We start from the raw sequence: 13,380 nt of genomic DNA on the forward strand, positions 1-13,380 counted from the left end.
GGAGATTATGTACTGATGTAAGCAATTACTGCCTGTTGTGTTCAGGTAAAATGCAACAGGATGCATTAGAGCCATAGGGGCCGATTTATCATGTTCGGGCAGACATGATTTGCTGTAGTGGATCATGTCCGCCCTACATACGCTGTCGGCATTTATCATTGCACAAGCATTCCTTGTAAAATGCTTGCGCAATAACGCCAACTGCACATTCACAGCCAATCGGCCTATAGCAGGGGGTGTCAATCAACCCAATTGTATCCGATCGGGCTGATTGCTGTCCGCCGCCCCAGAGGTGGCGGACGCTCTTAAGACCGCTGCTTCTTAACTTACATTTCTGGCGAAACCTGAAGGCTCGCACGGAAACAGCAGCATCCGCAGTTTAGTAATTTGGGCCCATAGAATAAAAAAGGACAATTTGCACAGGTAAATTCAAGTCAGGCAAAATAAATGATTGTATACTGTATGGTTTATATGGTTAATTACACATTTTGGGGTTGAGTTAAATGTTCCTTTAAGTCTTTCTCTTGTAGAATGACATTATGTGCATAATATATATCACATAGTATTACGTAGTGTGTTGTAAAAAGATCTGCACACAAGTGAAGGATTTATAAGCATTTCTAACTGTTATTTTGTTATCAGATAAAAACTACCAATAATTGCTGCATAGACTGAAACCTTAATGTGCTTTTTCCTCTCTTCAGGACCGCGATATGCTGGCTTGTCATGTTTACTGGCACTGGGCCCTTTATTTCATTGAAAAGGTTAGCAGCACTGTTTACTGTATTAGAACTGTATTAAATGTACAGAGAATCTAATTAATGTTGTGAAACTGTCACAACACAGTGACATTTTCCTGCTTGTGTTTTATATATTTAGCAACACATGACACATTCATCATAATGTGTGGTGTATGTGTTGTGTGGGAGTGTGCGTGATGTGTATTGTGTAAGAGAGTGTGGGGTGTGTGTCAGTGTGTGTTGTGTGAGAGTGTGTGTGTTGTGTGGGGTATGTGAGAATGTGTGTGGGGTGTGTGTGAGACTGTGTGTTGTGTGAGAGTGTGTGTGGGGTGTGTATTGTGTGAGAGTGTGTGTGGGGTGTGTGAGAGTGTGTGTGGGGTGTGTATTGTGTGACAGTGTGGGGTGTGTGTGAGAGTGTGTGTGTGTGTTGTGTGGGGTATGTGAGAGTGTGTGTGGTGTGTATTGTGTGAGAGTGTGGGGTGTGTGTGAGAGTTTGTGTGTTGTTGGGTTGTATATGTTGTGTGAGAGTGTGTGTGGTGTTGGGTTGTGTGAGAGTTTGTGTGTTGTGTAAGAGTGTGTGTGTGGTATGTGTTGTCTGAGAATGTGTGTGGTGTGAGTGTGTGTTGTGTGGGGTGTGTATTGTGTGGGGTGTGTGTGAGAGTGTGTGTGTTGTGTGAGAGTGTGTGTGTTGTGTGAGAGTGTGGGGTGTGTGTGAGAGTGTGGGGTGTGTGTGAGAGTGTGTGTGTGTGTTGTGTGAGAGTGTGTGTGGGGTGTGTATTGTGTGAGAGTGTGTGTGGGGTGTGTGTGAGAGTGTGTGTGTGTTGTGTGGGGTATGTGAGAGTGTGTGTGGTGTGTATTGTGTGAGAGTGTGGGGTGTGTGTGAGTGTGTGTGTTGTGTGTGGTGTTGGGTTGTATGTGTTGTGTGAGAGTGTGTGTGGTGTTGGGTTGTGTGAGAGTGTGTGTATTGTGTGTGTGGAGTGTTTTGTGTGAGAGGGTGTGGTGAGTGAGAAGGTGGGTGTGTGTGGAGTGTTTTGTGTGATAGTGTGTGTGTGGTGTGTGTGAATTGTGTTTGTGTTATTACCTTTTACAACACTTTCAAGTTTGCCTACGATCAGGAATAAAGTACGCACACATTTTACTCACTTTGCTAAAAAATTGCAGCTATCTTGTATATTACTGCAGAAATTTTTAGACCAAACATAAAAATAGGGTTGCAAAGGTATGTTGTGATGCAGTGGGTATTGAAAATAATTACCCTGCTTGAAAATGATCACATTTTGTTGCTTTGCAATCTGAAATAAAGACAGACACAGTTTTTGTTTATCCAGTTGTATTTACTCAGTGCAACTTATAACATCTAAGAGAAAGATATAATACCAACATGTCAGACATAAATAAAGACAATTCAAAAACAGAATCACTGAGTTGCAAAAAAGAATCACCCCCCTGTGTCAGTATTTTGTCTCTACTAACTTTGCACATCTAGACTGTGCAATATTTCCCCACTCTTCTTTGCAGAACTGCTCCAGTTCCGTTACATTTGATAGTGACCGTTTGTGGACTGCAGTCTTCAAGTCATGCCATAGATATTCAATTGGGTTTAAGTCTGGGCTCTGACTAGGCCATGCAAGGACATTCACCTTTTTCTCCTTCAACCACTGTGTGGTCATTTTTGCTGTGTGCTTTGGGTCATTGTCATGTTGGAAGGTAAACCTTCCCATTGACAACTTCCTGGCAGAGGGCAGCAGATTTTCCTCAAGAATTTGACGGTATTTTGCCTCATCCATTATTCCTTCAATCCTGACAAGTGCTCCATTGCCTGCTGCAGAGAAACACCCCCATAACAAGATATTACCACCTCCATGCTTTACTGTAGGTATGGTGTTATTTGGATAGTGAGCTGTATTGGATTTCCTCCAGACATATCGTTTGTTGTTGAGGCCAAATAATTAAATTTTAGTCTCATCTGACCATAACACCTTTTTCCATGTGGCCTCAGACTCTCCTAGGTGTGTTATGGCAAAGCTCAGTCGTGACTGCATGTGGCCTGTCTTGAGGAGTGGCTTTTTTCTCCAACATTGGTGTGTCCGGTCCACGGCGTCATCCTTACTTGTGGGAATATCTCTTCCCCAACAGGAAATGGCAAAGAGTCCCAGCAAAGCTGGCCATATAGTCCCTCCTAGGCTCTGCCCACCCCATTCATTCTCTTTGCCGTTGCACAGGCAACATCTCCACGGAGATGGTTAAGAGTATGTGGTGTTTAGTTGTAGTTTTTTTATTCTACTATCAAGAGTTTGTTATTTTAAAATAGTGCTGTTATGTACTATTTACTCTGAAACAGAAAAAGATGAAGAGTTCTGTTTGTGAGAGGAAGATGATTTTAGCAGCAGTAACTAAAATCGTTTGCTGTTTCCACATAGGACTGTTGAGATGAAGTAACTTCAGTTGGGGGAAACAGTTAGCAGACTTTTCTGCTTAAGGTATGACTAACCATATTTCTAACAAGACTGTGTAATGCTGGAAGGCTGTCATTTTCCCCATCATGGGGACCGGTAAGCCATTTTCTTAGTCTCAAACAGAATAAAGGGCTTAATATGGGCTGTAAAACTGGTAGACACTTTTATGGGCAAAATCGATTGCGTTATTTGAGCATTTTATACATGTTGATGCTTGTAATTCACACTTATAAGCTTGGGGAACGTTTTTTAACGTCAGGCACTGAGTTAGACACCTTTTCAGTCAGGAAGGGCCTTCCCAGTTGTAGGCTGAGCCTCATTTTCGCGCCATTACTGCGCAGTTACTTTTGAGAGCAAGACATGCAGATGCATGTGTGTGGATCTGAAAGTAGTTGGAAAGGTTCCTAGAAGGCTTCATTTGGTATCGTATTCCCCCCTGGGTTTGGTAAAATCGCAGCAAAGGCTGTAGCTGGGACTGTAGAGGGGTTAAAACTGTAACCGGCTCCGGTTTCTTTATTTTAAGGGTTAAAGCTCTGAAATTTGGTGTGCAATACTTTTAATGCTTTAAGACACTGTGGTGATAATTTGGTAAATTTTGAACAATTCCTTCATACTTTTTCACATATTCAGTAATAAAGTGTGCACTGTTTAAAATTTAAAGAGACAGTAACGGTTTTGTTTTAAAACGGTTTTTGTGCTTTATTGACAAGTTTAAGCCTGTTTAACATGTCTGTACCTTCAGATAAGCTATGTTCTATATGTATGAAAGTCAATGTGTCTCCCCCTTCAAAATTGGGTGATAATTGTGCCATAGCGTCCAAACAAAGTAAGGACAGTTCTGCCACAGATAGTAAAATTGCCCAAGATGTTTCATCAGATGAAGGGAGTAGACATAGTTCTACATCATCTCCTTCTGTGCCAGTTTTGCCCACGCAGGAGGCCCCTAGTACTTCTAGCGCGCCAATGCTTATTACTATGCAACAATTGACGGCAGTAATGGATAACTCCATAGCAAATATTTTATCCAAAATGCCTACTTATCAGAGAAAGCGTGATTGCTCTGTTTTAAACACTGAAGAGCAAGAGGACGCTGATGATAACTGTTCTGACATACCCTCACACCAATCTGAAGGGGCCATGAGGGAGGTTTTGTCAGATGGGGAAATTTCAGATTCAGGAAAAATTTCTCAACAGGCTGAACCTGATGTTGTGACATTTAAATTTAAATTAGAGCATCTCCGCGCACTGCTTAAGGAGGTGTTATCTACTCTGGATGATTGTGACAACCTGGTCATTCCAGAAAAATTATGCAAGATGGACAAGTTCCTAGAGGTTCCGGTGCACCCCGACGCTTTTCCTATACCCAAGCGGGTGGCGGACATAGTGAATAAGGAGTGGGAGAAGCCCGGCATACCTTTTGTCCCCCCTCCTATATTTAAGAAATTATTTCCTATGGTCGACCCCAGAAAGGACTTATGGCAGATAGTCCCTAAGGTCGAGGGGGCAGTTTCTACTCTAAACAAGCGCACTACTATTCCTATCGAGGATAATTGTGCTTTCAAAGATCCTATGGATAAAAAATTGGAGGGTTTGCTTAAAAAGATTTTTGTACAGCAAGGTTACCTTCTGCAACCCATTTCGTGCATTGTTCCTGTCACTACAGCAGCGTGGTTCTGGTTCGAGGAACTAGAAAAGTCGCTCAGTAGAGAGACTCCATATGAGGAGGTTATGGACAGAGTTCACGCACTTAAGTTGGCTAATTCTTTTATTTTAGATGCCGCTTTGCGATTAGCGGCGAAAAATTCAGGGTTTGCAATTGTGGCGCGCAGAACGCTTTGGCTAAAGTCTTGGTCAGCGGATGTTTCATCCAAGACAAAATTGCTTAATATCCCCTTCAAGGGTAAAACTCTCTTTGGGCCAGAATTTAAAGAGATTATCTCAGACATCACTGGGGGAAAGGGCCACGCCGTCCCACAAGATAGGCCTTTCAAAGCCAAGAATAAGTCTAATTTTCGTTCCTTTCGAAATTTCAGGAACGGACCGGCCTCTAATTCTGCATCCTCTAAGCAAGAGGGTAATGCTTCACAAACCAAACCAGCCTGGAAACCGATGCAAGGCTGGAACAAGGGTAAGCAGGCCAAGAAGCCTGCTGCTGCTAACAAAACAGCATGAAGGAGTAGCCCCCGATCCGGGACCGGATCTAGTAGGGGGCAGACTCTCTCTCTTTGCTCAGGCTTGGGCAAGAGATGTTCAGGATCCCTGGACACTAGAAATAGTTTCTCAGGTTTATCTTCTGGAATTCAAGGAACTACCCCCAAGGGGAAGGTTCCACATGTCTCACTTATCCTCAAACCAAATAAAGAGACAGGGATTCTTACATTGTGTAGAAGACCTGTTAAAGATGGGAGTTATACACCCAGTTCCATCGGCGGAACAAGGAATGGGATTTTACTCAAATCTGTTTGTAGTTCCCAAAAAAGAGGGAACTTTCAGACCAATTCTGGATTTAAAGATCCTAAACAAATTTCTCAGAGTACCATCGTTCAAAATGGAAACCATTCGAACGATTCTACCTACAATCCAGGAAGGTCAATTTATGACTACCGTGGATCTAAAGGATGCGTATCTTCATATTCCTATCCACAAAGAACGTCATCAGTTCCTAAGGTTCGCCTTTCTGGACAAACATTACCAGTTTGTGGCCCTCCCATTCGGGTTAGCCACTGCTCCAAGGATTTTCACAAAGGTACTCGGGTCCCTTCTAGCGGTTCTAAGACCAAGGGGCATTGCAGTAGTACCGTACTTGGACGACATTCTAATACAAGCGTCGTCTCTTTCAAAGGCAAAGGCTCACACAGACATCGTTCTGGCCTTTCTCAGATCTCACGGATGGAAGGTGAACATAGAAAAAAGTTCCCTGTCTCCGTCGACAAGAGTTCCCTTCTTGGGAACAATAATAGATTCTTTAGAAATGAGGATTTTCCTGACAGAAGTCAGAAAGTCAAAACTTCTTCTTTTTTTTTTTATCATTTTTTTATTTCCAGGCACAAAGTACAAATCAACAAGTACAAATTTATCACATGAGTAAATTTCTTTGTTTAACAGAAAGAAGAAAAGAATGGTTATCAATCAGAAAAATAGAAACAATCAATAATTAATTCACTCTTAAATTCAGAGGATCCACAAAATCATATTTTAAGAAAGTTACTACCACAAACTTTCCAATATCTTACTCTTCGTTATTGTACACTTGTGCTGTTTCCCTGGTTACCTAAAATAATATAACAGAACATAACAAAACAAAAACAAAGCAAGATAAAACACAACAGAACACTAAAAACAACAACAACAACAACAAAAAAAAAAAAGGGGGAAAAAGAAAAAAAGAAATGAAATGAATTGAGATCCCCCCTGCCTCCAGCTTCCAGCTTTACACCTCCATCTTACCAAAAAGAGAATGTGACATTAATACCAAGAGTAGGGGAATAGATTATTCAAGATCAGAGTTCCAAAAAAGTCTGATTTATGAAAACATTTGGTTAATGCATATTGCAAATTATTAGATTGTTGTAGTATTAGAGTAAGCCATTTGTCTAAGAAACTTTTTATTTGGTTCTCTGAAAGGGAATTGATATTTAGTTGTTCAAACATTATTTGCGAGAACACGGCTTGTTTAAATAGACCAAACGGAGGAGCAATCCTCTTCTTCCAATACCTGAGGATTAGGTTCCGTCCTAGCAGGATCAGGATATCAATAGCTTTATGGAATGTAATGTTGGTCTCACTAGTTAAAAAGAAAACCTGATACATATCTAATGTCACATTTTCATGTAGGACTTTAGAGGCCCAGTAGGACACTTTAGACCAAAACTGCCTAATTTTAGGACAGAACCAGAAACAGTGGAGGAGATCAGCCTCCTTTTTTTACACTTAAAACAGTTAGTGGATTTATCACCAGCCCACTTGGCTAATAGTCTCGGTGTAATATATGAATTATTAATTAATTTAATATGAGATTCTTTCCAGGAGGTGGGAATTCTTGCCTCTCTTACTTGTTTAATACTAAAATTAATTTTTTCTACTGTTATTTCTTGAAAATGAGATCTCCAGTAGCCAGTTAAAGTTTCCAACCCCAGTTGTCCTTGTTTCGACATTAAGATATTATAAATTAGCGAGATAGTATGAATGCCATTTTTATGTAAAATGATATAGTCTTCGAGCTTACCAAATTTTTTATAATCTTGTCTAATATTTTGTATTCCATTTATAAAATGTCTAAGTTGCAAATATGCATAAAAGTTTTGATTTGATAGATTATATTCTTGGAGAATAGATTCGAATGTTCTAACTGTATGTTCATTGTCAAGAACTTGGGAGATCTAAATTAACCCTTTCTCCTCTCACCTTGTAAAAATTCCTGATGTTAAACCTGGGGGGAAAAGGCTGTTACCTCTGATAGGGAGGTATGATGATATACGGTAGTCTATGTTTAACACGGTACATAATTTCTGCCATGCTGAGACAACATTACCAATTACCGCTAACTTTTTAATGTGTTTTGGTAATTGTGCCATTGGGCAATGGATAATAGCTTTGAGAGAGAGAGGGGCAACCATCTGTCTTTCGATTAAAGGATTCGTGAAATAATTAGTATCTGTGATCCAGTCACAAGCAAAACGTGCCAAGATAGCTATATTATACCATTTTATATCAGGAAGCGCAAATCCTCCATATTCTGAGAGCTGGTATAATTTGGTTCTAGATAGATAGTGCCTTTTTCTGTTCCAGACAAAAGATGAACAAATCTTGTTAAAAAGCCTTAGATCTTTATTAGAAATAAAGACAGGAAGATTTTGAAGAAGATATACTAATTGTGGGAAGAGAATAGACTTAATTAGCATGACTCTGGCCGAGAGGGAGATAGGGAACAAGACCCATCTGTCTAATTTCTCGACAGCATTTGCAAAGAAAACAGAGAAATTGTTATCGTACCAAAGATTAGGATTTCTATGAAGATTTATTCCTAGGTATTTGATGCTTTCTGTAACCTGTAGAGGGTGTTCCCTACAACTATCTTTATTCTGATATATCCAGAGAATTTCAGATTTGCTTAAATTTAATCTGTAACCAGAGAAGGAACTAAATTGCTTAAACGTATTTAAAACAAGAGGGATACTGTTTTTAGTGTTCTGCAAAAACAGCAGCAAGTCATCAGCATAGAGTGATAAGACCATTCGTTGGTCTCCGATTTTTATACCTGATATGGTGTCTCTCAGGAGGATTGCAAGAGGTTCTATAGCAATGTTGAATAAAAGGGGTGACAGGGGACAGCCCTGTCTCGTTCCTTTATGGATATGGAACCTAGGTGTTGGAGCCCCGTTGACTAGGACATATGAGGTAGGTGAATTATAGATGGACCTTATTAATGAGAGAAAATTCCCTTTAAACCCAAATTTATCAAGGGCGGTGTATAGGTGATCCCAAGTGACTGAGTCAAAAGCCTTCTCGGCGTCGGCGGTTATCAACGCATAGTCTTGTTCTGGGTTTTGAACATTATCCTGCAGATTATACCAACAATATTCTAATACAGTAGTGACACGGCGTATATTTCTGATATAAAGCCTGATTGATCCTCATGTATAATTTGCTCTATACCAGACTTAAGTCTTTTTGCCATTATAGAGGTAAGTAATTTATAATCTACATTTAGAAGTGATATAGGCCTATATGAAGATGGATCAAGAGGATCTTTACCTTTCTTTAATATTAAAGTAACCGCCGACGCCGAGAAGTATTCCGACATAGGCTTCCCAGCTGTAAAATATTCATTAAATAGTCTAACCAAAATAGGAAGTATATCACATCGAATGATCTTATAAAATTCTGATGTTAACTGATCAGGGCCAGGAGCTTTATTTGACTTGGCATGGAGTATTGCCTCATCTACTTCTTCTAGGGTGATAGGACTATTTAAGACTTCTAAAAAAGCTAGAGAGATTTTAGGAGGTACAATTGAATTCCAGAAAATATCTTTGTTTTCAAAATTAATCTCATTCGCCGCATATATGTTTTTTAAATATTTGAAAAAGCTCTCTCTGATCTCTAGTGGGTCTGAACATCTATCTTGGCCGACCCTAATAGCTTCAATTATATTGTTCTTTTTCCTGGCCTTATTTAATCTAGCCATAAATTTGGCTGATCTGCCGAATTGCCCACTGTACTTAGCATTAATTTTAATATCTTCCCTTAGCATTTTCTCTTTGAAGAAGAGATCATATTCCTGTTTAGCCTTCTGGTATTTATCCCAAAGGGATTTATAAGTATTATTAATATAATTTTTATAAGAATTGCTAAGCTGATTCGCCAGCTGTATTTCACGGGCATTGAATTGCTTCTTCCTTTTAATCATATAGGCTTTAATTTCACCCTTAAGGTAAGCCTTAGCAGCTTCCCAGTAAATCTCTACTTTATCTAGATATTCTCTATTGAAAGATTGATACTCCCGCCATCTCTGGCCTAACCAATCAGCAAACTTTTTATCCTGAGATAGATAGTTGGGGAAAAAGAAATTATTTACAAAGTTAGTAGTCGTATTCTTGATTGCTATGTTCAGAGAAATGATAGCGTGATCTGAAATTGTTATGTCAGAAATATGAGTATCAATATCCATCGCTAACATGACACTAGAAATTAAAAAGAAGTCTATTCTAGATAGCGCTCTATAAGACTTAGACTCACAGGAAAATAGTTGAGAGTCAGGATGTTTAATACGCCAAATATCATGGACCTTTAAGTTATTACATATCTGACTAAATATTTTGGCCTTAGCAGTAGGGAATTTAGAGTTATTTGGAGTACGTCTATCTAGAGATGGAGTTGGAATAAGATTGAAGTCTCCTACCAAGATCAAATTTTGTCCAATATACTGGGATAGCATCATGATAAGTTGATTCCAGAATAATACATCTACCTGATTTGGCGCATATATATTGCAAAAGATGTATTTAGTGTTCCCTATCTCAATCTCGACCAGTAGCCATCTATCCTCTTTATCGAGAGTATGTTTCAGAATTCTATAAGATAGACATTTGTTGAACAATATGGCTACCCCTCTCTTCTTCCTATTACAGGGGGAGGCGATCACATGACCCACCCATTTTGATTTAAGTTTATTTACTTCAATAGCCTTAAGATGGGTTTCTTGTAGGAAGGCAAGGTCCGGTTTGTGTTTACCTAGTTGCTTAATAATTAGCTTCCTTTTAATAGGGGAGTTTATTCCACCTATGTTCCACGAGACGCACTTAAGCATTTCTTCTACTCTTCATATCTATATCAGGTGTGGAGGTGGAGGCAGGGAGGGAGAGATAGAAAAAAAAAGAAAAAAAAAAAAAGGAAAGAGGAGAAGGGGCCAAAAGGAGAGAAATTCTAAAAACAGAACTTTATGTAGCAAATAGCAACATCTCACAAAATCCAGAAATATATTTACAACTTTAATTCGTTCCCTCATCTATACATTAATTTTCAAATCCATACAAAATTGTCTAGCTTCTTGTTCGGTTAACAAAGTATGTGTGACATCCTTGTCTTCAATTATTATTTTGGCTGGGTAAATTAATCTGGCTTTATGCCCTGCATTAATTAGCTTGGTGCAGAAGGGTGACATAATTTTCCTTCTTTGGGAGGTTTCACTAGAGTAATCTTGAAAAATCAAGATTTTTAGCTTCTCCTATCTGCACCAGGTCAATTTTGCGATAGGATCTTAAAAGTGTCATTTTATCTTGATAATTTTGAAATTTGATCATGACTGCCCTAGGCTTAGTTATCCCGTTCAGCAACTTCCTTTGGGGACCAACTCTGTGTGCTCTTTCAATCAACATAGGAGTATTCTGTTGTTGCACCCCTAATATTTGCGGGAGAGATGTAGAAGCAAAATGTAAAAGGTCAACAAATTCACTGGATTCTGGTAAACCTACAACTTTCAAATTATTGCGACGAGAACGATCCTCAAGATCTGTTATACGTTCCTGTAAATTTTTAATATATTTATTATGATCTGACAATTGCGTCGCTATTTATAACATCCTCTGTTTCAGAGACTCTATTTTCAACCTCGTTGAGCCTATCTGAAAATTGTCTTACCTCCGCTGTTAAATTAGCCATCTGAGATTGCAACAGCTCAAATTGAGGTAAAAATATTCCTTACAGCTGGTTAACCAGCTGTTGGGTATCATTTTTAGGAGGAACAAGCTCTTTAACTATTTCTGGCTGAATATCAGAAACACGTGTTTTCCTGTCTTTATTTTTAACTGGCATAATGGGCGAGTTTATTTTAGACGTCGTAATATATTTGTCCATATATATCACTCGCTTCCTCCCTAGGTGAAAATTCGATTAGGTGAAAAATAGTGTATAGGGTGCAGAAAAAAAAGTAAAGGACTCATTAGCGTGAAAAGAGGATAGAGAGAGAAGAAGAGAAAAAAAAAATAAAATAAAAAAAAAATATCAGGGCAATTGATGCCTATCTATACAAATAGTGTATGTGCATACAAATAAATAAGTGGACGTGGCTATGTATCAAAAACTTACAGAAAAATGCAAAATAAGTAAAGTAATCAGTGCAAATGTCGTGAAGTATTGTAAGGGGGGAAAAGCGAGCTGTATGTTTATAGGTTTTTAACCACAATTTACATACATCAACTATTGTTTATGTGGCAAAATAGAGAAAGAAAAACCTATATAAAAAGATTGGGATCTAATATATTTCAAAACAGCAAAAAAATCTTATACCATGTAGATTGTCTCTCTATTTGATTTAATCAGCACCTGGAGAGTTTTGTAGCCAGGCTTCTTAAAGTAGCATGTCAGACACAATAAATACAGTGCTTATATGATCACAAAATATAGTTCTATATAAATGTAAGTAAAGATAGATGTAAATATATTAGTTAAACTTCTAGGACTAATAAGGAGTTTATAGTAAGATCAAATGCTTATGGTATATTAGAGAGAAATATTTTCCTTAATAAAGCTGCAAGAACAATCTAGGCCCTAATGCACAGCTAGGCAAAAAATCTTTTCATAAAGTTATATTCGTCTAACTTTTTGACTTTTTAACTCTTTGATCCATTTACTGTATTAGGCTTATAGGTTAAAGTAATACAATTGCAACCTCAGAGAGACTAAATATATAAAACAAACAGACTTGAATACTGTCCATAATAGTATTGACACTTGGCACTTTAAAATGTCCAGCCGTTATCAAAGCTACTTCAACCCGCACGGCGGCGGTCCACCAGCAGCAATATGATGAAAAGTTCTCTTTACTTTAGGAAAAAGGACAAAGCAAACAGTCAGAGCAACAAACAGAGCAAGGAAACCAAGGAACCAGATATACTTGCACTTTCCAAGTTTGTAGTGAGTACGACAGCAGGAGTCCAACTCTACCCCGCATGTATAACTTGCAATGATAGCCTGTAGTACGGACTTTTGCGGAGCAGGCCTGTCTCAGCTGTTACCCTTGCAGTTGTCGTAGCACCTGTCAGGAAAACACAGCAACAACCCCGGCAGCTCCAACCAGATGACGTAGCAGTAGGTAGACAAACACTTTTGCCCTGCTCAGTACTCCGCCCCGGGTCTTTTCCTCCAGTATATTCAGGCATCAACTTTACCAGGTACCCGGATCAGTGTAGCAGCACATCCTAAGGAATGGATTTGCTCCAGCGTGAGACCGCTACAGGCGGTAAGTTGGCAAACTTTAGGTGCGTTCGTTGCACTCGTCAGGATAGTAGAAGGTTTAGAGTTTGCAGGGTCCTTATAGTATAAGGGTATTTGTTCGTGCACCTATAATGGGGCAATTTCTACCTTCGTGTTGCATCCAAGGTGCCGATGTGGTATAGTTGAGGGACAGCGCCCTGTAGTTAGTCAGGAAAATCACCCCCGCGGGGTGTACTTTTTCTAGTGGAGAGGCTACTTGCGGCTCTTGCGACGGAGCGTACCGCGCTCACGTGTTTCCTGCCAGGGCACAGATAGAGACTGCCCAGCTCCCTAGGATGTATATATCACACCGACAACGGGAGAGTAAGGCCAGGGAGGCAAAAGCTGTTCCAAACGCTGACTCTCAGCACCACGCCACAGCTCAGCGTGCTCTGCTCCGAATCAGCTCCTCCCACCGGAGACCCCCAGGG

General features: G+C 39.5%; 1 protein-coding gene across 1 annotated transcript in view; it reads left to right on the plus strand.

Moving 5' to 3' along the window:
• The window catches only part of TTC38 (tetratricopeptide repeat domain 38), a 135,304-nt gene that overhangs the window by 76,286 nt on the left and 45,638 nt on the right, over window positions 1–13,380 (plus strand). Inside the window, exon 8 of the mRNA XM_053719015.1 lies at window positions 705–764. Coding sequence (XP_053574990.1) covers window positions 705–764 — 60 coding nt within the window. The remainder of the gene's footprint in view (window positions 1–704; window positions 765–13,380) is intronic.

This window comes from Bombina bombina, chromosome 6 (assembly GCF_027579735.1).
Source record: "Bombina bombina isolate aBomBom1 chromosome 6, aBomBom1.pri, whole genome shotgun sequence".
Taxonomy (NCBI): Eukaryota; Metazoa; Chordata; class Amphibia; order Anura; family Bombinatoridae; genus Bombina; species Bombina bombina.